This window comes from Myiozetetes cayanensis, unplaced genomic scaffold, assembly GCF_022539395.1.
Source record: "Myiozetetes cayanensis isolate MyiCay16 unplaced genomic scaffold, myiCay2020 scf4, whole genome shotgun sequence".
NCBI classification, from domain to species: Eukaryota; Metazoa; Chordata; class Aves; order Passeriformes; family Tyrannidae; genus Myiozetetes; species Myiozetetes cayanensis.
Genome location: NW_026087631.1, coordinates 29,952,325 through 29,976,923, shown reverse-complemented (window position 1 = coordinate 29,976,923; position 24,599 = coordinate 29,952,325). Strand labels below are relative to the sequence as shown.

Sequence of the window (24,599 nt, the reverse complement as noted above, 5' to 3'; positions counted from 1 at the left end):
CCACTAACATTTTTCTTGATAAGGAAAGAGAAAATAGGAGTTTCCAAATCTCCTATGTGAAACTGATCCAGATTGTTTCAAGTATCTCTTTCCTACCATGACGAGAGTGGTCTCAATGTGGCCAGCATACACACAAAAGTTTCATAGAATAGAATCATAGAATCATAGAATTATGGGTTGAAAGAGACCTCCGAGATCATCAAGTCCAACCCTTGACCCAACCCCACTGGGATTACTAGATCATGGCACTCGGTGCCACATCCAGCCTCGTCTTAAAAACCTCCAGGGACACTGAATCCACCACCTCTCTGGGCAGGCCATTCCAATGCCTGATCACTTTCTCTGTAAAGAACGTCTTTCTAATATCCAACCTAAACCTCCCCTGGCAGAGCTTAAGACCATGCCCTCTTGTCCTACTGCTGATTGCCTGGGAGAAGAGACCAACCCCCACCTGGCTAGAACCTCCTCTCAGGGAGTTGTAGAGAGTGATGAGGTCTCCCCTGAGCCTCCTCCAGGCTAAACAACCCCAGCTCCCTCAGCTTCTCCTCACAGGACTTGTGCTCAAGTGCCTTCACCAGCCTGGTTGCTCTTCTCTGGACCTGCTCCAGCACCTCAATGTCTTTCCTGGACTGAGGGGCCCAGAACTGGACACAGCACTCCAGGTGCGGCCTCACCAGCGCTGAGTACAGGGGAAGGATCACTTCCCTGCTCCTGCTGGCCACACAGTTCTTGATGCAGGCCAGGATGCCATTGGCCACCTTGGCCACCTGGGCACACTGCTGGCTCATGTTCAGCCTCCTGTCAATCAGCAGCCCCAGATCCCTTCCACCTGGCTGCTCTCCAACTACTCTGTGCCCAGCCTGTAGCGCTGCAGGGGTTGTTGTGGACAAAGTGCAGGACCCGGCACTTGGCCTTGTTGAACTTCATCCCGTTGGAATCAACCCAACCCTCCAGCCTATCCAGGTCCCTCTGGAGAGCCCTCCTACCTTCCAGCAGGTCAACACTCCCTCCCACCTTGGTGTCATCTGCAAGTTTGCTGATGATGGACTCAATCCCCTCATCTAGATCATCAGTAAAGATGTTAAACAGGACTGGGCCCAGCACTGATCCCTGGGGGACACCACTGGTGACCGGCCGCCAGCTGGATGCAGCCCCATTCACCAGCACTCTCTGGGCCTGGCCCTCCAGCCAGTTCTTAACCCAGCACAGAGTGCCCTTGTCCAAGCCATGGGTTGCAGCTTTTCCAGGAGTATATTATGGGAGACAGTGTCAAAGGCTTTGCTGAAGTCCAGATAGACACATCCACAGCCTTCCCCTCATCCACCAGGCAGGTCATCTGGTCATAAAAGGAGATCAGGTTGGTCAAATAGGCCCCGTCCCTCCTAAATCTGTGCTGATTTCAGTAGAAAGGTGATGCAACTTTGTGACTGGGAGAGGAGCAACGGGCTTTGTTCAAGGTCTGTTTAGTTAGATGGTTGTTCAAAGCTGTAAAGGGAAGCCTGCTGTTGTAGCAAAGCTGTTTGAAGATGCAGTTTGTTGTTGACCCAGGTCCTAATTTTGATGAACAAGGATTTGTACCTCACAATCTACAACCAGCGTTAACATATGGCTCTTTCCCTGACTTGATGCCGCAAACTGTAATCCAGGGAGCAATTTGCAGTGAAAGAGGAGAGGGTTCTACTTTCCTTTCTTCTAACAGCACTTACACCATACCAGAAGCTCTCAGCATCCCAGCTTTACCTTGGCAGGGCCACGTGTTTCTTCTCTTTTCAGGGTTCATTATAATTTACAAGATTTTATTCATATATTCTGAATATTTTCAGAAATATAATAATGCATACTGTAAGACAGTCTGTGATTAATTCATTTTACTACTATTTCTATTACTGCTATTTCTACTATTTCCCATGGTGAACACAGGAAGGTAGCACAGATTTCATGGTTCAGGGAAGAGACACACATGAGACAAACCTCTTGAGAGGTGCACCTTCCAAGAAAATGAAGTTTACAGGAGAAACACTACACCCTGTGAAGGAAGTTGCAAATAAATTACTTGACGTTTTGCTTTTAGGAGCAGACTTAAAATACAGCCTCCAACCAGAGGAAGCATAGAGACTATAACCCATGCCACATCCCTTCTCAAAATTCACAACAGCAATGTCAAAACGGCTGCAGAAACAGTCCAGCATCTTGGCTCTTCTCTTGTGTCAAGAATAAGATACTGGAGTAACATCCAAAAGGACAAAACTTGTTTCAGTCATGCATAATGTGAAGGTGGAGGAAGGAAGAAGTTAGTCTCTCTATTTCAGAAGCTTAAAACTTGTGAAAAATGTTTCTAATAAGTGGACAAAGAACAGGAGACCAGGCAAATACTACCAGAGGCAAGAAAACCAGAAAAAAACACAACAGCTTTAATTAGATTTTGTGCATAAAGAATTCATCTTTGTGGCAAAGCTGCAACAAAGGAACCCCTAAAAATCCTTATTTTATAAGGACAATGATGGTGATGCCTCAGCCTAGGGGAAGGTGTCCATATCAACCAGAGTTCATCAGTGGAATGCTATTTTCTAAGATTCTCTGACATCTTATCTTTCTCCTCTTCTGGATATTAAGATGTATGTGTGTGCTTTTGGGGCTAGGCAGGATGTTTACTAATACACCAGCCCTCAGAGGTTCTTGCCCTGACTCAGGAAAATACATACCTAAGGAGTCACTCCACTGAAGTCTAAAGATTCAGTTATTTGGCCTGTTAACTGGGAAACTATTCACTCTCAGAAGCACTACCATACCTTGATGGGATTTAATTAACATCCAAAGTAAACTCCTCATAATAATATAGGTCTCACTAATCTCTGCTGCACCACAGACAGCTTCCATCGCATCAAGGCAGGACGTCAGTCAGAGGTTCCCAGCATAGCAGTGTGATAGTGATGAATGGAATATTTCGTCTCAGGCACAAAATATCCAAAAAAAACAAAAGCAAGAACAAAAGGAAAGAGGGCAAAAAAAGAACCAAGATCTGGAATCTGTTTCTTTCCATACCCTAACCACACTTCCCAGAAGACACTGCAGATCAGCTGACAGAAGCCATGACTGCCCTGTGGGTGGCAGCCGCAGAAGGTGAGAAGGGAGGCTGGGTGGTCAGCGTGAGCAGCAGTTTCCTGGGATTAGCCAATGTAGATCCTGTGGAAGTCGTTGGCCCCAAAGGCCGCGTTGCACTTGGGGCATTTGCGCTGCCGGGTGTCATAGCGCGTCTTCACACACTCGAAGCAGAAAACGTGGAAGCACTTGGTGAGCACAGCATCCTTCTTGCGCATGTTGCAGCACGGGCAGGTCAGACGGGCCTGCAACACACAGATGTTACTGTGAGGGCCCACTGTGTTCGATTAGAGGTGTTAAAAGGTGTCTGGAGATGAAGGCCCCTCCATGCCCAATTACGGATAAGAGATGCAAAATACTCAAAGCGTGTCTACAAAGCTTTTTGACTGAAGAGGGAAGTTAATAAAGACAACTACTCACCTTGTAATCCTTGATTTCTTCCATTAGTATCTCATCACAGTTGGGAACCATGTCAGGTTTCTTTGTGGTCTCCAGTTTCCTGCGCAACCTAGAAATGTCTTCCTGCGTAAAAACAAGAAAATAAGTGAATGAGCAGCATATTCTCTGTCACAGCTTCTTCAGGGACCAAAGAGAACATGCCAACAGTGCATCTGGCTATGTTGTGCAACCCATACATTCATCCCCAATAATCCAACATTATCTGATGCCACAAGTATTGTCAGTTATCAGTGGGCAAAACCTGAAAGAGCCAAGACCTGGTGAAGCTGAGTCAAAGTGAAAGTGGACACCAAAATAGTGTAGTTGAAACCCACTCCAAGCTCACTGTCCAAGGAGATGGATGCTAAAGCAGACAGATACTATAGGACTGTGCATAGGGTACATACCTCAGCCCTTTTGAAGTTAAACATCTCTTTCTCTCTAGTTACTCTGTTTTCCACAATCTCCTCCTGGAAGTCATGTAACTTCTTCTGAGCCAGCTCTAGCTGGGCTTTCAGATCATCTGCAAGCTGGGCTGCATCCATAGCCTGAAAAAGAAAACCAGTATAGAAGTACCAAATGTGGAAAAACAACTCTAGTGATTTCTAGTCCCTCTGCCTGGCAATTCAAGACTCCTCACAGAATACTACTCAGGCTGATGAAGCTCTGTTTTTTCAATCTATTTTTAGTACTTCCAAGTGAAATAACTGGAATTATTCCCTAAGCATCACTTCAATGGCAAAATACCTTATTATTAAGTTCTAATCATTTAGCTCCAAGATCCCTCTTCAGCAGAGCCAAACCCTGTCACAGTGCAAAGCATGTCTCTTAGAAAAGCACTAATGACCACATAATTTTCTTCTTCATGTATTTTCAGCCTTCCAGCCTCCACATTTTCTCTCCTGTTTAGAGGCAGTTCTATGAGTGAAGTAGACGGAAATTCAAGATAAGTGTTATTAAGCATTTTTCTCTTCACCAGTTCTCCCATAACCTTCTAACCAAGTTCCCTTAATACCACAGACTGTCATATTACGCACAAGTGACTGTGCTGAATTCCCCCCAGCTCCTCTTCAGTTATATTTCTGCCTTCCTTTCTGCCTATTTTAATGTCATTCCTGCATTTCTACTAAAACTCTAAAAGCAAAGGCAGAATCAACCATGACTTAGTCTTATTTTACTGGTAACAGATCTACTTTATTGATCTTAGACATCTGTTTAAAGTCTTAGCATTCCCCAGCCATTCCCCCTTTATTTATCCCATCTTTCCTGTAAAAGCTTTGACCCCAGTTAACTTCATCTGTCTGCCACCTCTTCTTTGACAACAGGTTTCCTATAAAGACACCTTACTTCAGCTCTCTGATCAGCCTTTCAAAGAAACACATATGACCTGCTCCTCCTTATCAAAGGAAACATCAGTCTACAGTACTTTAATCAGTATTCTCTTCAAGACTCCTAAGCCTTCTGTCCAAAACCAGGGAATATCAGGTTCTGTAACACCAGTGAGAGCTGAGAGCCTGCTCTGCCTCCCGCTAGGCAACAGCTCCATCTTACAGTCCAAGAGGGAATCACTCACTCACCTTGCGTTTGTTCATTTCCAGGGCTTGTGTTCGCAGACCCAGCTCCTTCTCTCCTGTGCCAATACTGCTCTGCAGTAAGTGTTCCTTCTCCTCCAGCTTACGTACAACCTGCAGCTGGGCATCCACCTTGGAAAGCAGGAGAGAAGGTGCAGAAGGAATGAAATACACACTCTGCGGGTCTTCAGAGCTGCCACTAAAGCTGCATGTTCAAACTATCCCTGTCTTCCCAGCACCAAGGAGCTTCAGCTTGCCTTTTTCTCCCTGAACAGTCACCCAGCAGGCTAAGAGCTGTACCCAGATCTCTCTGGTGAGCACTTTAAACCTTAGCAAATATTTGCAATAAAGATGTCTTAATTTTTGGACAGTGGTTTAAGGAATTGCTGTAAGGCAGTGCATAGTTTCCACTTTAGTTCCAAGGATGGCAGAATACAGAATAATAGAATGGCTTGGATCAGAAGGGACCTTAAGGATCATCCAGTTCCAATACCCCTGCCATGGGCAGGGACACTTTCCACTAGACCAGGTTGCTCAAAGCCTTGTCCAACCTTGCCTTGAGCACTTCCAAGGATGGAGCACCTACAACCTTTCTGGGAAACCCGTGCCAGGGCCTCACCATCCTCTGAGTAAAGATATTCTTCCTAATATCCAATCTAAACCTGCTTTCAGTTTAAAACCATTGTCCCTTGTCCTGTCACCATCTGCTCACACAAAAAGTTACTCTCCCTCTTTTTTCTAAGCCACCTTCAGATACAAGAAGGCCGCAATGAGGTCTCCTCAGACCCTTCTCCAAGCCTGTCCTCGTAGCAGAGGTGCTCATTCCCTCTGATCGTATTTGTGGCCTCCTCTGGACTTGTTCCAACAGGTCCATGTCCTTCCTGTGCTGAGGACCCTAGAGCTGGAAGCAGCACTGCAGGTGGGGTTTCACAAGGGCTGCTTTTGATGCAGCCCAGGACATGTTTGGCTTTCTGGGCTGCCAGCACACACTGCCAGCCCATGTCCAGCTTTTCATCCACCAGGACCTCCTTCTCCACAGGGCTCAATGACTTCTTTCCCAGCCTGTACTTGTACTAAGGTCTGAGACAGTTCTACCTGAATCACAGTTTCCAGCTTCTCCTGCTTGTTACCAACATATATGGATATATGTAGAATATACAGGTAGTATCATTACAACATGAAAATTACTTCCCACTTGCCTTCTCCCATCTGTTCTCAATAGCAATGAACCTCTAGGACATTTCATGCTCCATACAGCAGTCTCACTTTCTTACTGAGATAGGTATCTTTGAAGTCTGACACACCATTGCTAGGCTGATAGGGGAACATTCCCTCCTATACTGATTTTGGTGGGGATACAGTTAATTCTCTTAACAGCAGCTCACATGCTGCTGTATTTTGCATTTGGGAGAAAACCAATGTCAATACCTACCCTTCCAGCTATTGCTGAGCAGTACTTACACAGCATCAAGACCTTGTGTGTCTCATGCTACCCACCAGCAAGTAGGCTGAGGGTGCACAAGAAGCTGGGATACCATACAGCCAGGACAGCTGATCCACCTGACCCAAGGGGTATTCCATACCATGTGATGCTGTGCTCAGCAATAAAAGCTGGTGGAAAGGAAGGAGTGGGAGGGTGTTCCAAGTTGCAGCATTTATTAAGTAACAATTATGTATGATGGAGCCTTGCTCTCCCAGAGATGGCTAAACTCCTGCCTGCCATGGGAAGTGCTGAATTAATTCACTTTTTGTGCTTTGCTTGTGTGCACATCTTTCCTGTAATTGTTGGACTGCCTTTATCTCAACTCATTCATTTTCTCATTTTTGCCTTTCTGATTCTCTCCCTTGATCCAGTTTGGAGCTGCCTACCAGAGATAACCCACAACACCTCCACCTTTTCCCACCAGTCCTGTTGTCCTCTCTTTTCCCAAGTTACCTGTGTCTTCAGTGTCAAAACTTGGTCTGCCAGCTCCTCCTTCTCCTCTTTCAGGAGCTTGTGGATTTGGTTGGACTTGATGCGTTCTGACATCAACTTGAAGTTGGCATCATCCTTCTCCCGCAGCTGCTGCATCAGGCGGATGTTCTGCTCTTGCATGTCTTCAAAGGCTTGGCCTGTGACATCCATTTCAGACAGCAAGGCCTCTTCCTCCTGCAAAACAATCACAGGCTCTCGCAATATTGTCTCCTGTACCCTCTGCAGTGACCCTGAACATTTTACTCAGACACTAAACCTAGCACAGACGAAGGAAGATATCTCCGTATCAAAGAACAGTATCTTCCCAAAAACGAAAGGAAAGTGCTCCCTAGAAATCTGCACCACAGTGGAGATACTGTGAATTTGAAGGTGTAGAAAAGTGATGGCCAGCTGTACAAGCATTCAGAGACTGACTGTGGCTTGTCTGCTGGCCGAATCAGCTGTGGCACAGTCATTGCCAGAGCTGGGCAGAAATCAACTCTCAACTTCCAGCAGCTACCTGGACAGCTGTCAGATACACTAGGCCAGGGATTCTACATGTGGACAGCTTGGCAGCATCCAACTAACACACTGCCAAGCCCCTTAGACTCACTTTGACCTCTTCAACATTAAAGGAGTAAGTGACAAGACAGACCAGTTCTGTTCTATAGCTAAAAGAATCTGAAATGTAAAAAAGTACATGTCAAGTCATTGTCTTGCCTCTCTCCTACTGAGGTGGTCCTGCTCTGTCATTGGATTAAGCCCTTTTTTGTAGAAAAGGGTATGTACCAGCACCATGCAAACATATGCACTATATGAACTTGTACAGATAATAACTTTTACAAATAAACTGTAACCTCCTCCCCTAGTGGCTGATTCAGGGTTTCTCCTCCAACCAACATGTGGTCTTCACCAAGGCCACATGTTTAATCATTACTAAACATTCCTCCCCATCACATGCCATGAGGTTTGTGACACTCTCCAGTTGTGGGGGTTTTGACAGTTGTTGGTGGGGTTTTTGCGTGTTCATTTTTTTCCCTTCAATAAACAAGGACCAAACGCACATCTCCGGCCCATACAGATATCTCTCAGATAATCTTCCTGGCTGCAACCTGAAGTCAGTTCCTTCATAAGTGCTCCATCCAGACAGAACTCATCAGGAATTTCTCACCTGCTTAGCCATGGCTAGTTTCTTCTGTAAATACTCAATTTGTTCCTCCACTGCTCGGATCTTGCGGAGGGCATCCTCATCAGCCATCTTTTTACTCTCCTTTTTCTCCTTGTCTTCCAATTCTTTCACCCTCTGCCTTAGTTCTTCCAGCTACAGCAAGGACAAACCACAAACATCTCTTAACACAAGGATGTGGCCTGAACATTTTTAAGTGTCTGTTTTACCCGCAGTTCTCTGAAACACTGAAGAAACTGCCTTCAGTCAAGGACCTGCTTCAATACAGAAAGAGATAAGAACAAGGAAGTAAAACAAAACATAGAGAGACACAAATCTGGAAGACAAATGGTAAAGGAGGCAGTCGATGCCTTAGGATTTTCAGCTTTTTGTAGATTTTAATGTAGCTGTATAGTCTGTCACACTTAGAAAAGTAGTTAATACTCACCAAACCCTATTCCCCTATTTCATATTGAGTTTTCTAAATTCTTTAGGCTTGTTTAGGCTCCTTTTCAAGGCACAATTATAGTAAACACATTCTGTTTACAAACATTTGCACCCCAGGCCTGAACAACAAGATACTATCACAGTCAAAGCAAACTTCAAGCCTGGAACCTTGGAGTATCTCCAAAGACAGCAGGTGTTGTAAAGAAGATTAGGAAGAAAGGGGTCTTAGAACTCCCTGACTCAATTCCAGAGAGGTGTGCCAAGGGGCAGATTTGGGGAGGATCTGAAGGGTGGATGGATAATACTATAAAATTGTGGAACCACTGGACACGGGCACCCGTCTTTTCATACTCCTTGCACCAAAAGGCCTTCATTAAAGAGCTGTTCTCTATCTTATCTATACTTGTGAGTTTTTTCTGCTCCCCATTTTAAGGCAACACAGTGATAACCTGGACAGTCACACAAAGTGATGAGAGCACATGAGACTGTGAGAATGTTTATTCCAACAAGGTTATGTGACTTTGGGAGAATGTTTATTCCAACAAGGTTATGTGACTTTGGGAGAATGAGGAAACCAGAAATAATATATGTAGAGACACAGACCTGACAAAACAAACAGATGAAGCAAACCTCCCCAGTCACAACAGTGACTGCCAAGAAAATATAGGCAGCACTTCCAGGAAGATCAACTCAGACTTTGTAACTGGTAAAACTGTAAGCCAGGGGTGGATCCTGAACTGTGAGGGCTGTGGGAATTGACAGAGCTGTGCAAACCCAGAAGTGATGTGCAGGGAAAGGGAGAGCAAGGATGAACAAACTGCCATTAGACAGAGAAGTGTGTAAAAGGAGCCAGTCACATGTAAAATGCAGGCAGTCAGTACACACCTGTCTCGCTTAGTTCTGCACATGATCACTGCAGCCTGTCTTATCTTCTTGTATCTTTATATTAGATATTTTCTTAACTATCTCTGTGTAATCTACTTCTTTACCTCATGTTGTATGTGCTGCCCAGAGTAAGTGTTAGCTATAGGTGAGACCGTTTGTGAAGGTAAAAGGGGCCTGGAACGACAGAGGTACGAAACACACAGAGGAGTGTGCTTGGTACTTGTGTGTGCCTGTGAACCTGGAGATGGGTGTGTGCATGTGCCCGCACTAGTGACATTCTGCATGTATCAGCTGAATAGGAAGGAACTCATCTATGCTTTCGTTTCATGAGTTCTACATGTACATGCTGTTGAAGGAAGCCCCTGGTCTGTGACAGTCTGACTGGCTGTGTATCTCTGGGATGTGTGCTCATCTCCACTGCCACCTGTATCTGTGACTGAGAAAGTGGGAACCATTTGTTTCAGCCAGGGCAAAGGCATCATCCTTTCCCAGAGAAAAACATCCCAGAATCTCCCTGTTCATATCCAGACCACTCCAAATTCTCTTCTAAATGACAAAGCTGAGAAAACATGTCATCAGTTTTGAAGAGTGAAGTAACACAGTTCTGGTGCAGAGAAAAGATGTTTTAAGTAACACACTAAAGAACAAAAGGGAAGAGAAATTACACTTACCTCAGCTTTTGCCTTCTTCTCAGCTGCCATCAGCTGCACTTTGTCTCTCTGCTCTTTGGGGGCAGAGCGGTACATGTCGAGCAACAGCTTCATCTCCTTCTGGCTCTCCTGGACCTTCCTGGAGAGAGGGAGACAGACTGTGAGAACATGGCAGGAAAGCCACCCTATTACATAGCCAGCAGGAGAGTGAGCAATATTCTCTCCATCTCCCATGTGGATATGGAGTCCTCTTTGGCTCATCTTACCCTGGTAACATAAACCAGTCAAGGAGTACAGACTCAAAAAGAAACAAGTTCAGGTACATGGGCTGAAAAGCCAAGGAAAGTGGGGTGGAAACATGTACTCTAATAGTAAGCTGCAAAACTATCCACCTCTGCTCTGGTAAGGATCCAGGAGAGGGAAGACTGCTGTGTTTTTCATTAATAACTTGCTGCTGTAAAGTTTTACACAACTGTTATGACAGCAACAAATAAATATTACTTTATCCATATCATGAAGTATCTGTTTTGGTAACTCATGCTGTAGGCTGTTGTAATAGGAACACTACTACATTGACCAGATCACAACCACGTATGGAGGGTACCAGGAAACTCCCCTTCATTTCAGTGACACCAATCTTGTAAGAGCAAGCTACAACACGTCTCACACAAACACCCCTGCTCAAGCAGGAAAGGGACAACAACTCTTTCTTACTTGAGCTCAGCCTTCAGCTGCTTGATCACTTCAGCCTCCTTCTTTCTTCCATCTTCATGCTTCCCCTTCTCCTTCTCTTTGGATTCTCTCTCTTTCTCAGATTCCTTCTGCTTCAGCTTTTCCCGCTCTCGTTCCTTTTCCTTTTCTTTCTCTTTTTCTCGTTCTCTCTCTTTCTCTTTTTCCTTCTCTCGTTCCCTCTCTCTCTCCCGTCTCTCTCGCTCTCGTTCCTCTTCATCTCGCCTGGCCTTCATTTCATTTACATCTTCAGCAGCAGCCTTGGGGACAGACACTTGGGCAGAAGGATCCTCAGGTTCCTGCTTGATCTCTGGAGGTTCCTCTTTTGTGTCTTCAGTGCTGGACTGGGCCTGTAAGAGAGTACTCCCACTACGAGAGCGGATCTGTTGTGGAACAGCAAGAAAGATAACACAGAAGAACATAAATCATTAAGTTCTTAGCCAGGGATCTACCTTTCCCTTGCCTCCCCCAATCCATGATTCCATGACCCCTTTGTAACTGCTACTGCTTTTCATGGAGCACTACACTGCTAAAAGGAATACCATTCATTTGGTAAAAGGAGGTAGAAGAGTGCAGGGCATCCTGCATGGTAGATCAGAAAGGTTGATATTGCAGGCAAGGGTGACAGCATTTCCCCTCCTCCTAAACACTCCCTCCCCTTTTCTGGCATTCCCTGCTGTGATACCTTGCTCAAATCAGACTGGGCCTCCCTCAGCTTTCGTTTGTATCTCAACACCTCTCCCTTCAGCTGGTGGTTGTGATTTTGGAGGCTGCTGATGAGATGACGCATCTCCCGGTTAATTGGGCCTATAAAAACAGAAACGCAACCGTAACAAACCACACTTTGGTCAACCCCCTGCAAAGACTTTCATGGAGATGGAAAAGAAGCTAAGTATCAGTGACAAAGAACCAAAGTAAGACTATTAGCATTCTGCCACACAACAGATCAACACAACAGATTTGCAGAAAAAAGTCATGTACAGTCCCAATTTCCCATTACCATTACTTTTTTCCCCAAGATTCTAAGGGAAATATGTCATGCTACGAAAAACCTCTACGATTTAAATGCTATTTTAGAAATAACTTCTTTATTTCCTCTGGTGATATTAGAAAATTACTGCTTTCCTATTCAGGTTGTCATTCCACACTTGTAAATTAATCCTCCCCCTTCCAAGTAATTTTTAATTTTAAAAAATACCCTGTCATAAACCAAATTATTAGCAAAATATATGTATCATGCAGCATGTAAATGGAAGTCAGATAACATGGAACTGGCCTCCCAAACAAACACAGGAAGAGCTTTGTTTTTAGAGATACAGTGACCTGCCAGAACAAGTATTTGACAATAACAAAGAATCAACCCGGGTGTTTTCCTGCAGTGTAGCCTCTAACAGCACTGGGGGGCAGGTGGTATTTGTTTTTAGGCACAGCAGAACACCACCATACCTGCTTGCTCATTGGCAGCAAGAGTCTGTTCAAATTCTATCCTCAACATCTCGTATTCTTTGCGGACTTGTGCCAGGGTGTCCTCCAGCTGAATCACCTCCGTGCGCAGCTTCTTGTGCAGGCTGACCTCATCCCTCTGAGGAGTGAAAAGGGAACAGAGACTAATGCTTTGAACCTGCTCTCTCACCCCATCAACATGAAGTACCAGAAAAGACTGAATTATTGCCAGAAATGTAAATCTCCTGAGCTTTCCCAGACCTACTCAGAGCCAGCAGTGCTCCCTGGTCTGGTGGAGCAGACGTGTTACCTCAATGAGCTCCACCTGGCGCTGGTGTGTGGCGCGGGTGCCATGGAGCAGCGTGCGGGCCTCATCCAAATGTGCCTTCAGCTGCAGACTCTCGTTATACAGAACAGAGAACTGGGACTGCATGCAGCGGTACTCCGGGGTCTCCTTCACAGCCTCTTCTACTGCGCGTCGCAGCTCAACCTAGCAGGTTCACAGCAGGGACACAAGAAAATGCCACAAAAATTATCCCCTTGCCTTTGGTTTTTATTTCACAAGGTAGGAGAACAGTGAATCAAGCTGCCACAAGAAAAGACAAAAGCAGAACTTCAATAACATTGCTGTGGAGTAGGTGCAAGTAATATGCTTCAATATCAATTTAAAAGGTCTATGCTTTCTCTGAGTGCACCAGGCTGCTTGTCTTGCAGAGTCATATGACAAAATTTTTCACCCTTGGATTCTGAAATAGTTGCTTTCAAAGATACGAACTTGGAAAACATAATACACATTTTCAAGTGATTCACTGTAAACTGTAATCACCTAAATCAATAAGGATGGACACACAGAAAAGTATGACAGACTAGAGAAAATGCATGTGATAGAAGGCATTATGTTAGCCTGTTACCAGTAAGACACAGTGATTAAAAGGAAGAGAAATGAGAAAAAAAAAACAGGTATAGAATCTGAGTTTTCCTTACAAAAAAAAGTTAGTGAATGATTGTGACTACCAGCCATGAAAAAGACACATATATATATATATAGACACATACACCCTAACACCATTGAAGAGAAAAAAGAAGTTGTAAGCTGAGGAGTGGTTCTCTCAAAACAAACTCATGTGGATAAACAGTGTTCAGAGGTGCCTCAAGAAAGTTCCCGGAACCAGATGTCTTGAACTTAGGTTATATAGTCAGACATTTCTTGTAACAGGCTAACAGATCTGACCACTAAGATGACATTTGGATTATTCCCTCCATCGTATACTTATGTACTACAGTCACAGCTTTTTGTGTTACCACCTTTAAAATATCAGAAACTCATATGCTGTTTTCTATCTATCCATTCTCCCACACTCTGAAAGACAAAAATTCATTGACTCTCTCAAGAGCCCCTCTCTCTACACAGGTTTCCCAATTTTTTCACTTCTGTGACTCCTCTTGCACAGGGTGTGGGGAAGGTGGAAGAAGACTATACTTGTAATGAGGTGAAAGCAGTTTCAAGCAGACATCATGTCCAGAAAAGATCAGAATGGAACACAAGAAGGAAAACATTCCAATTTCCAACAATGACCACATGGTGTCACCAACACAATGAACTGCAAGGGTAAGTCCCAAACTTGCTACATTGTACCTTGTACTAAGTGTAACATTGCTGAGAGAGGAAGCACAGAATAGAATAGAGCTAGTGAGGTTTTCTGGACACAGCAAAGCAAAGCAAATGGCAGCCCATTACACAAAACACATTCATCCTCAAACAGGTGCAGATGTCTCACCTTGAGTTTTTCATTCTGTGTTGTTACTTCCTCAAGATCCTGGCGTAGTTCCTCCAATTCATTGAGACGATTCCCAGCAAGCTCTTTATTCTCTTCCAGCTCTGCATTCATCTCCTCAAACTGTTGGGGATAAACTGCTTGTAAATCCTAAATGTCTCTCCTGAAGGTACTAATGAAGTAACTGTTCAAGCAGTAACAGAAATTACAGACTAAACAGTCAGGTAACATTACCAAGTCAGACAAAGTCTGCTTCCATCAGGTCTGTTTCTTAAGCAGGAAACTTGTATACAGACAAAACGGCTTGCCCAGAGTAGCCATATATGTGGCAAAGGATCTAACATTATCTAAAATAAGTGTCTAAATTCTGTTCCAATCTATGACCCCATGCACAAGCTCTCCTTTCTTCTTCCTCTTGCCCGCAACCAAGCCCCTGTCATTACCTTGCGGGCATTAATGGTGATTGTGCCCCCATAGAGGCTGCTCCCAGCTCCATACACCTTGTAGCCTTTGGAATTGACCTGCAAAAGAACAATAGATTTCATCAAGACCCAATTAAATACTAGCAAGACTACCAATACAGCAAATCCAAGACCAAAGACGGTATACTGCAGATTCTCAGTTCTCACAGTGAAGTACCATGAGATGATGTCACATATCCCAAAACTGCACCTATTTCTCTGGTGTCCTGCGAAAGAGGGCAGTGCTTACTCGTTCCAGAACATCCGCTAAGTGGCGGTTGAGTCTCTGCTCCCTCTTGCGTATCTTGTCGATGTCCCACTGAAGGTCATCAATCATCGTCTCCAGAACAGACACACGGGATTCTGCTGTCTCCACTCTCTCTTGCAGCTTGGAGAACTGCAATCAGAAGAGTGTTTCAGCCAGCACACTGAATAGAATCAGCTTTTTCTGAGACGGCTCAATAATAATTTTTCTCTAATTCATCATGTCCTTTCCATTTTTTGCTGTGGTGACAGACTGCATGAACGGTCCTGAATTTTACTCTGCCTGAATCACAAGACAGTGACAAAAACAAGACAAAACTGAAAATGGTAATAGCTGGCAAAATACACAGGTAGCCATCTCAGCGTATTCAAAGGCTTTATTTTCAATCTTTTCAATCCGTATTTACTTTTCAATCCATTCATTTACTCTACAGACCGTGTAAGTGCTCAGAGGTCTAACATGACCAAGATCAGCAGTAACACAATTTTTAAAGAAACTGAAGCCTCCAAAACAAATACTGCCAGCAACGTGAATCCCTTAGTGACTGGGATCATCTTGTAATTGATGTCATTACACTTTCATGCATGATGCAGAGGAACTAAGGAATTTAGAATTACATGGATGTCACGTCAAGTGCCTTAGGTGTTTACACAACCCCTCTGCATCACCTTTCCATTTACTCTGCTCTGCTATCTTTTAATATTGAATCCATTCAACTCACTGATTTGGTTATATCTTCCCTATGGCCACGTTACAAGCAAATCAATCTGAGTTACACAGAAAATCTACATACAGTTCTCCACTACAATAACCCTTTTTGTAACTTTCCAATTGTGCTGCTCCTGTCCCTCTCCAAGGAAATAATCTGTTTTCCAGACTATAGCAACCACAAATTATGATAAGTAGGACCCCAAAGCAGATTTCTTTGTCTTCTTCATACCTCCTGAGACATGATCCGGTGCTTCTCCTGAAGAACATCAGCCAGTTCCTGCAGCCGTCCATTTTCATGTGACAGGTAGGTGTTAAGCTCCAGTACTGCTTCTTCCATCAATGAAATATCTGAAACACGCACAAAGAAAAGTAAATCAACGGAAATCAAGGAAAACTGATTTTAATTCTTAAACAGCAAAGAGCGAAAGAAGAGAACAGAAAAGGAAATTTCGGGGTTTAATTTGTGTTTACTGTATTGCTTCCACAGGGAGTTCCCAAGGGCCTGATCTCCATCAGACAGCTTTGACAGTTTACAGCTAAAGACAGTAACACTTCCCTGCAACAATGCCAGACTTGTCAGAACTCCTTGATCAGAGCACAAAGAACAGTCTGGACAGAAGACAAACCATGGATGAGTTCATACGCCATCCAAGTTTTCAGTCAAAAGATTAAAAAACACTAACTTAAGATTAGAATTTTAGACAGCCATCTGAGTGTAAAGTGAATCTGGTACATTGATTTTTAGAGACTAGTCATTTGGCTTTTCTCTGTGTTTAAACTCTGTTTGGCTTTAAACTCTGTGTTTAAAACTGACAGCTACACCAAGACATTAGATGGGCACCATTTTGCTCAAAACTCAGTGAAAACTGAGCAGCTGGTTTCCCATACCTTTTACTAAACTGCCAGTGAGAAGGAGTCCAACACCAGTCTGTAATGATGATTTCACTTCTTCCCTTGTAGGCATAAAGCCTTTTACATGACGGCCAAGGATAGAAGGGCAATAAGGTTCAACTGCAGTCTGTAATTTCCCAGGTGCATGAACACATTACTGGCAGAAACAAGCTTTTTTTTCAGCCCAACACTCTGGGCAGAGCTCTCAACATTCAAATTTAGAGGTAGTTACAATACACTTCTGGCATAAAGACTTTCATTAGAGCTTTGTATAATGAGTTCAGAATGCCAGGCCAATTTATTTTGGAAAATAAACGAGCATGAAACAAACTATGTGCACAATGAAACAAATGTGCACAATGTAGTATCAGAACTAAGGTGAGAGTTCTTGAAAACCTGCCACCTTGGTCATACCTCCACTGTTTAGCTTGTGAGACAGAACATCTATTTTCTCCTGCAGTTTGTCATACATTGTCACAATCTGGGCAACAGCACGGCGAGAAGACTCTACACGCTCCTGCAGCTGGGATTCTATCTCCTCGCTGGTGCTGCTGGCCAGAGTGGCCAGGAAGGAGAATGCTGGCTCCAGTCCTTCCCCTGGGAACAGAAGGAGGTGCCAGAAGGTAAATGTTATCCAGTAAATAACATATAACACATAATCTCCACAGTCACAAAAGAGAGCCTCTGTCACCCTTTAGAAAGGGACATAGCATTGTCCACAGCTGAAATCCATCTTTCCCACTGTCCCCGGAAAAGTGCCTCACCTCGATCCCTCTCATCTTTGCGCTCCTGGTTACTGTCAGAGTCTGGTTCAGGTTCTGGTACCACCAGCGCTTTTCTTTCAGACAAAAGGTCTCCAAGACCTTGGTCCAGATCAAAGCGTTTAAGGATGATGCGGATATTTTCGTCAAACTGAATGATAGGACAGGCAAGGCAAGATAGAGAATGGATGTGAATAAAAGCAGTGCAGTGGTACAGAAGAGAACAATGTATAAAAAGCAGCAAACCAACCTGGTTCCAGTATCGGTTGATGATCAGCAGAGAGGCATCATCAGTGGCCTGCCGGCGCTCCAGCTTCTCGATGTGCTCTCGCAGCTCATCCTCAATGGCCTGACGCTGGTCCAGCATCTCTGCGAGCTTCCGGTTCTTAGACTGCAGGGTCCGGATGTCCAGCTCCTCCTGTGCAGGGAAATGTGGCACACAAGACATATCACAGACACGTTTTTGTTTCCAGATGAAAAAGTGCAAGAGGTTGAATGGGGGTGTGCAAGGAGGACGTACTGTTGAGGAAACACCACCAAGCTTGATAGTCTCCACTGTGGTCCCCGAATCCTCAACCCCTGTCTTCTTCTCTGGAGGGGCAGAAGGGCCAGGCTCTGCAGCTGCCCGTTTATTGCCAATTCCAGACATGGTGGCTGAAGAAAACAGGTTCCCACCTTCTCCAAATTCTTCCTGAACCCAAAAGAACATTATTGAACAAATTCCAAAAACACAAAAACCCAACCAACTTGATTTGGGATTTTTAACATACCAATCCATCACAGTAACAAGATGCGCAACACAGAACAGATCATGTAACTCTCATGGTTTCGGAAAATATAGGTGAAGAGGACTGTAGATCACTCAAGAGACCCTGTAGCTGGGAATAAGCCTTGATAGGGTGGTGATCCTCTGGCATGGACCAAGTTTAACAGTAGCACATCCAGGCTAGGGTACCTGTACCCAGGTGTTGCTTTGGAGATTCCAAGGTTAGCAAGGTAATGGAAATAAATTTATTCTTTGTGTTCTAGCTGTGAGTTTTTGCCTGCCTGTGCTGACTTGCACATTCTGGCCAAATGTTAAATGGTGAAAGACACCACTAGGATCTGCACTACAAAAAACAAGTTCAAGGGAGAAAACCCACTGTTCTGTAATGTTACATGGAAGACTGTACCTTATCACACACTTTGGAAAAAAATCTTCATGCAGGTTCAGTTGTTGCTTTTCTGTATTAACAAAAAGTATCAGGGTTAGATTTCAACAAACTGCTGACACTGTGTATGTGGCACCAAGTTCAGTTCACATCAACCAAACTGTTCTTATTGTATCTACATGCAAAGCCAGTCAAAGCTCAGGACAGCAACACCTTGGAGATAAGACCTGAACTTAACAGCTCTTACAAATGCTATGGAACTGAAAAAAACCTCCCAGTCAAGGCTTGTAAAGACCCATTCCAAGAGCCTTCCTGTCTACTGGAGACGCAGACATGTTTGAAGAGAACCTACCCCTAAATTAACATGCTCTGAAAAGCACTGGACTAGTTAGAGAATCCCAGAGCAGCTGAGGTTGGGAAGGATGTCTGGAGGTCACCTGCCCAGTGCTCCTGAAGGAAGCAAGGTCAGTCAAAGTAGTTTGCCAAGGGCCTTGTCCAGGCAGCCTGAGTATCTTCAGGTACAGAAACTCAGCAATGTCTCTGGGCAGCCTATCCTAACTGGAATTACGAGGGCACTGGAGAGGATGGGTAACAGCAGTCACTAAAAACATCTCATCTACTACCTGTCAGTCCTGGGATAGAGCTCTACCCTGGGGATAGAGCAAGCCACCAGTGACCACTGCTTTTCATGTTTTTTGTCCACAAAGTATCCCTTCCATTGTCTCCTGACACCATCCCTCGAAGCTCCAGCTCCCCCTCTCCCCTCTTCCTCACACTGTACACTACAACCCAACCCACTGATTTTTTATTACCACAGACCCTCTCTTTCATCCTTTAGATTGGAAAGGATCTCCAAGATCAACAAGTCCAACCTTTGACTGATCATCACCCTGAGAGCTACACTATGGCACTAAGTGTCCCATCCAATCTTTCCTTGAATATCTCCAGGGATGGTGACTTCACCACCTCCCTGACCAGCCCATTCCAATGCTTAACAACCCCTTCTGCTGCTCACACACAGAAGAAGTAAAGAACTCTACCGAGCAATGTACCCTTTTTTAAATGTCACATTTATTTCCTGTTTGATACAGAAGAGCTGTTCTGCTCTGCAAACTAACTGACAAAATAAGCTTTGATTCCCAGACTGTACTTCAAAAAAAAGGATTTCTGATGACAAGCCCTATAAATTCAAACTCAAATGAGATTTTCCCTTCTCACATCCTACCATTTTACACCAAATCTCAAGGTTTTACTACTTCTGCTACCACCAGCTCTTCCTGCTACAGTACAGAAACTCTACCACATACATATAAACCCTGATGTACAGACACAGAATCACAGAATCACAAAAGTACATGGGCACATGTAAAAGCTGCCATTTGAGTTTATACTCCCCAGTAGGAACTCCAGTCAAGCAATGTTCTGTCCACAAGCCTAAAAGGGATTTTTCCATGGCCTCCAGGTCCAGCACAGTAGGAATATCTTAAGCATGGAAGGAGAAAGGGGAAAAACAGCCCACTCCATTGGAAGATCAAATCTAGAGCTCCTTAACACAAATTTCAATTTCTGTCCTTTAGGAACTCAACTTTTTCTCTCTGTCACAAGCTATTCACATTATTCCTTCCCCAAACAAACTACACCGATTTATCACAGACTGACTGTCCTCCTGGTGTTCCCCTCCCCTACCACCGGCCTGTTCTGAAGGAGAGATGTGGGAGCTGGGGCTGCTTAGTCTACAGAGGGAAATAATGAGAGGGGATCTCATCAATGCACATAAATATCTCAAAGGCAGGTGCCAAGAGGACGGTGCCAGACTCTTTTTGGTGGTGCCTAGCAACAGGATGAGGAGTAATGGCCATAAACTAAGACACAGGAAGTTCCACTCAACATGAGGAAGAACTTCTTTCCACTGAAGGTGGCAGTGCATGGAACGGGGTGCCCAGGAAGAGCGTGGAGTCTCCCTCTCTAGAGACATCCCAAACCCACATGGACGTGTTCCTGCGTCACCTGCTCCAGGTAATCTTGCCTTGGCAGGGGGGTTGGACTGTTTGATCTCCAGAGGTCCCTTCCAACCCTACAAATTCCGTGATTCGAGTTTCCACATATCCCAGCAGCTCCCACACCTCCGCCGCCCTCCCCCGGCCCATGGGGACCCCTGCGGTACTGCCGCTCCCCCGGGAGCCTCCCACCCCGCCAGCCGCACAGCCCCCAGCCCCGTCCCTCCCTCCACGGGCGTGTGGAGCCTCCACCACCGAGCCACCGCCTCCTTCCCCCGCACTGCCACCTCCCGGCTCTCCTCGGATCCCGGCCCGGATCCCGGCCCGCCCCACAGACCCGCCGCGGAACCGCCGCCACCACCTCCTCAGCCCGTCCAGCCGGCAATGGCCGCCAACGGCCGCCCCTTCCGGCCACCATTTCGCCCTCACGCGTCATGGAGGCGCCGCTTTGCCCTCGCCTGACATGGCCGCCGTTGCCATGGCGCCCGACGCCGGCGCCCGTACCCGCACCTAAGATGGCGGGAGTGGGTGGTGCTGCCTCGCCCGTGTGAGGGGTCACCTCCCCTGCCCGCCCCTGGGGTGGGTGTGTCCCTGTGGCACCCTGTGTTCCGCGGCGTGCGTTAGAAGTGTACTGTCTGAATTTCTGAATGTTGGCGAAACGTTCTGTTAGCAGTACCGTGGCCAGCGGAACTAGGGAAATGATTCTTCTCTCTGCAGCGGTCACCAGCGAGGCCGCAGATCGAGTGCTGCCTCTAGTTCTGGGCTCCTCAGTTCAGGAAAGACACTGAGGTGCTGGAGCGTGTCCAGAGAAGGGTTACAGAGCTGGAAAGGGGTCTGGAGCACAGGTCTGGTGAGGAGCAGCTGAAGGAGCTGCGGGGGCTCAGCCTGGAGAAAAGGAGGCTCAGGGGAGACCTTACTCCCTTAAAACTTCTTGAAAGGAAGGTGTAGCCAGGCGGGGCTTGATCTCTTGTCCTGCTGACGTGGTGTTGGGTCAAAGGTTGGGTGCAGTCTCAGGGATCTTTTCCAACCTAAATGATTCTGTGAAGGTATGAAAATCTATCTATGTGAAATACGTAAACATGCACGCACTACACAGGCTCAGCTCCAGCTAAGCTTGAGCTAGGATATAATGTGAAGTGAAATTTTGGTGGTTTAGGTTTAGGATCTTCATCTCTGAATATCTTTGTAGAAAAACAGGAAAACACCTGCAAACAGCACCAGGCTGACAGGGTTCTGGCTTTATTTGCATTGCCCAGAGAAGCTGAGGATGCCCCCTACCTGGAAGCATCCAAGGCCAGGTTGGACAGGGCTTGGAGCAACCTGGTCTAGTGGGAGGTGTCCGTGGCAGGGGTTTGGAACTAAAAAAGTTTTAAGGTCCCTTGCAACCCAAACTATTCTGTGATTTGATGATTTATTTATCAATTGAAAGTAGGTTTGTACCTCCAAAGCAGCGCAAGCTTTTTGTGCAAGTGCAGGGTTTGCTTTCATTCAGCTCCATTGCAGGTGTCCCCACGGAGAATGCCAAAATAAAAGTACAGTTCCCCTACTTCAAATCACGATATAATGGGCTGCCATGCCCAAGAGCCGTAGACCAGTACAATACTACACTACAAGACTTCAGGTTGAATAAACATTTGAGTTCATGAAGGAAAAATACAGCATTCCCTGTGAATCTTTTCCCTCCTGCAACTGTCAAGTGGGGCAAGAGCCTGGCAAGCTAGTGAGCTGCTGCAGCTTTGTGAGCAAGTGTGAGAGCAGCTGGGACAGGAAAGTTGACCAACTTGGTTGAAATCTGTATTTACACAGTACTGTGTCATAAAAAAAACCCTGACATAACAGCAGTGGAAAGGTGCTGTTAAACCTTGGGGCTTTCTCAAAAATATTGAATTCAGACCTTCTCTAGTTAAAAAATAAAACCCACAACAAACAACAAAATATTTTGCTAATGCATTTTCCACCAACAGCATTTCCTTGCAGCTGGAGAGCCCTTGACTGAGTAAGAAGTGGTTGGTAAGTGATAGATTCTCAGTTCAGCCAGTTCTTCACCACAGTTGTTAGAAACCAAAAAGAGCTTTTATGTTGCATCGAATGTACTCCAAATGAAGTCTTGCAGTCAGCATAGCCTTCAGTTCTTGTGCTTTCCATTCCCTTGCTTTATACTTGTTTTTTCTCCCCTCTATGTATTTTTCTCTCCGATGTGGATCCCATGAAAATTTAGTACTCTAGGCAAAGTGGTAACTGAAACGAGGATGGCCACAACCTTTTATTTAATTACATGCCAGTGTCTTTTATCTCTGTGCACCTTGGCATTTCCTCCACAGGAAAGAAAACCCATTTCCTGCAACTCTTACTCTTGTTCGTTCTGTACCATATCTGTCTTAACCACCCACCATGCTTTAGATAAGCATTCAAACTAATCTTTGAGTTGCTCTTCTGTACACTGCGTATCACGTACCTTAGTGTTTGAGACTGCCCTAAAATGGGACTTAAAAGGGAAAGTTTGAGCAGCAGCTGGATTGTAGCGCTAAAAAAGAAATGGCTGTGCATCAGGGTGCCCATGTAGTTTCCCACACAGCCTGCAAACTCAAGACTGAGCCCCTTGTTCCCCTCCAGTACAAGGAACATGCTGTTTCCCTTAGTGCTGTTTGTAGATTAACAGTCACTTCCTTGTGAATTGTTATGCAGAGAAAACTCAGCAGATGAGGGAAAAAATATAAGCAAAATATGAGAGCTAAGGAGAAAAGGAGAGGGATTAATGATACTTGTAATAATACTTGAGACACTTTTGTGGAGAAACTGGGAGAGCCAAGCAATCTAATGTCAGTGAAGAGGAACTGCAGCAATTTGCAATTACTTGGAGGATCCTGGGAATATGACAGGTAGGGTTGCTTTTTTTCCTGAAACTAGCAGGTTCAACCAGAGTCCTTCATTAGTAATTGCTACAAGAGAGAGTTAAACATTCATTCAAAATTACAGCTAATTATGAATTCAAATGACAGAAGCAGAGTATTTCTTGGAATGAAAGTGTGCTTGCTTTTAGCATAATCAGAGGAAAACACCAAAGACCGAGAGATGAACTGAGTAAATAAAATTGTGTAGGGAACAGCCTACAAATGAGACAATTTTGAGGTTGTAGTGTTAGTGTGCTCTTAGGCTGTGACCACAGAAGTACACTCACATTAATTCTTCTTGTGTAAACGACTTGCCCAGCCTTGTGACCAGGGTTGTGCTAAGCATCACCCATTACCTATTCCAAATCTCTGTTCCAAATCAAAAGAACATTCAAAACTCAAATACTGTCTCTTCCTCACACTGTAAGACTAGTAGAATATGCTGAAGTTTGTTATGAAAGCCGAACACACTGGCATGAGACACACCCTCTTCAGTAAAGCAGGATGCTGAGACACAGTGCTGTGAACTGTTCACATACTACCCAGATGTGCCTGCAGGTATGCAATTAAATTTGGAAGTTTGGCACACCCAGGATGGTACCTGAAGTGATCTTTCATCCAGTAGAACTGTGCTGCTTCCAAGAGGAAAGGCCATGTGGGAGATGGTGGGATAGCTGATGTCACTAAGACCTATTAGTGAATCATTAGAGATCATGGCTAGCAGAAGGCTGTACCCTGGGGGTAGAGAAAAATCCTCTCTTTTGCCAGAAGGTTTATGCACCTGGAGTCTGCCGAGGAAATGCCAGAACACAGACTCCTCCTGAAGGTGGCATCAGAAGAGCTGTGGCTAGTTGGCATCAGATTCTGTCAGTGGCAGATGGAGAAGGGGATTGCTGGTTGCACACAGAAGGAAAGAGACTGGATGAATAGACCCAAGGACCTGTGGAATGAAAGGTAATTCTGGGGGGTGCTGCGCTAAGTACATATTCATGAGGGACAACAGTGGAATTGTATTTAATAACATCAGGGTACTTTACTTAATTATATCCACCCCATGCAGTGGGTACATCAGGTCACTCTACAGCATCCTTGATTTAGCCAATAGTTGCTGTTTATATCATTTCAGGATGTTACCATTTTCTTGACAGACAAGCTTACTAAAGAAAATGAGCACATATAAAACTGTATCAAATGCACTTTAACTGAGTTCTTGCTTTACTGTAGAGAGAAATTGCACTCCTTTTTTTTTTTAATTAAAATTTGTTAATTATTGCTTACCAGTTCATCTTACTGTAGCATACTAGGATGCTTATGA

At 44.9% G+C, this 24,599-nt stretch overlaps 1 protein-coding gene across 6 annotated transcripts; it reads right to left on the bottom strand.

The window, feature by feature from the left end:
• Positions 1-1,853: 1,853 nt before the first annotated feature.
• Positions 1,854-20,820, bottom strand: RNF20 (ring finger protein 20). 6 transcript variants are annotated; one of them, XM_050328369.1, is made up of 21 exons: positions 20,755-20,820; positions 18,418-18,469; positions 17,766-17,936; positions 17,496-17,663; positions 17,249-17,396; positions 16,899-17,081; positions 15,823-15,941; positions 14,868-15,014; positions 14,600-14,677; positions 14,160-14,279; positions 12,692-12,871; positions 12,385-12,520; positions 11,624-11,745; positions 10,924-11,321; positions 10,231-10,348; positions 8,234-8,383; positions 7,045-7,257; positions 5,115-5,240; positions 3,945-4,085; positions 3,520-3,621; positions 1,854-3,344 (listed from the first exon to the last, which is right to left on the bottom strand). In XM_050328369.1, exons 3-21 carry the CDS (start codon positions 17,892-17,894, stop codon positions 3,168-3,170), a joined length of 2,955 nt encoding a protein of 984 aa, XP_050184326.1. In that variant the 5' UTR covers positions 17,895-17,936; positions 18,418-18,469; positions 20,755-20,820; the 3' UTR covers positions 1,854-3,167. The 6 variants fall into 6 exon arrangements, with proteins under 6 accessions (XP_050184326.1, XP_050184325.1, XP_050184327.1 ...); XM_050328368.1 differs by having other exon boundaries at positions 20,731-20,771; XM_050328370.1 differs by lacking the exon at positions 20,755-20,820 and adding an exon at positions 20,681-20,698.
• Between the last annotated feature and the right edge of the window lie 3,779 nt (positions 20,821-24,599).

Coding starts and splice junctions, on each gene's coding strand:
- RNF20 (XM_050328366.1), bottom strand. CDS start 18,023: ATGGATTGGTATGTTAAAAATCCCAAATCAAGTTGGTTGGGTTTTTGT. Junction 12,872..14,159: donor CACAGAATGAAAAACTCAAG/GTGAGACATCTG, acceptor TGAACCTGCTAG/GTTGAGCTGCGACGCGCAGT. Junction 7,258..8,233: donor AACTAGCCATGGCTAAGCAG/GTGAGAAATTCC, acceptor ATTGTTTTGCAG/GAGGAAGAGGCCTTGCTGTC.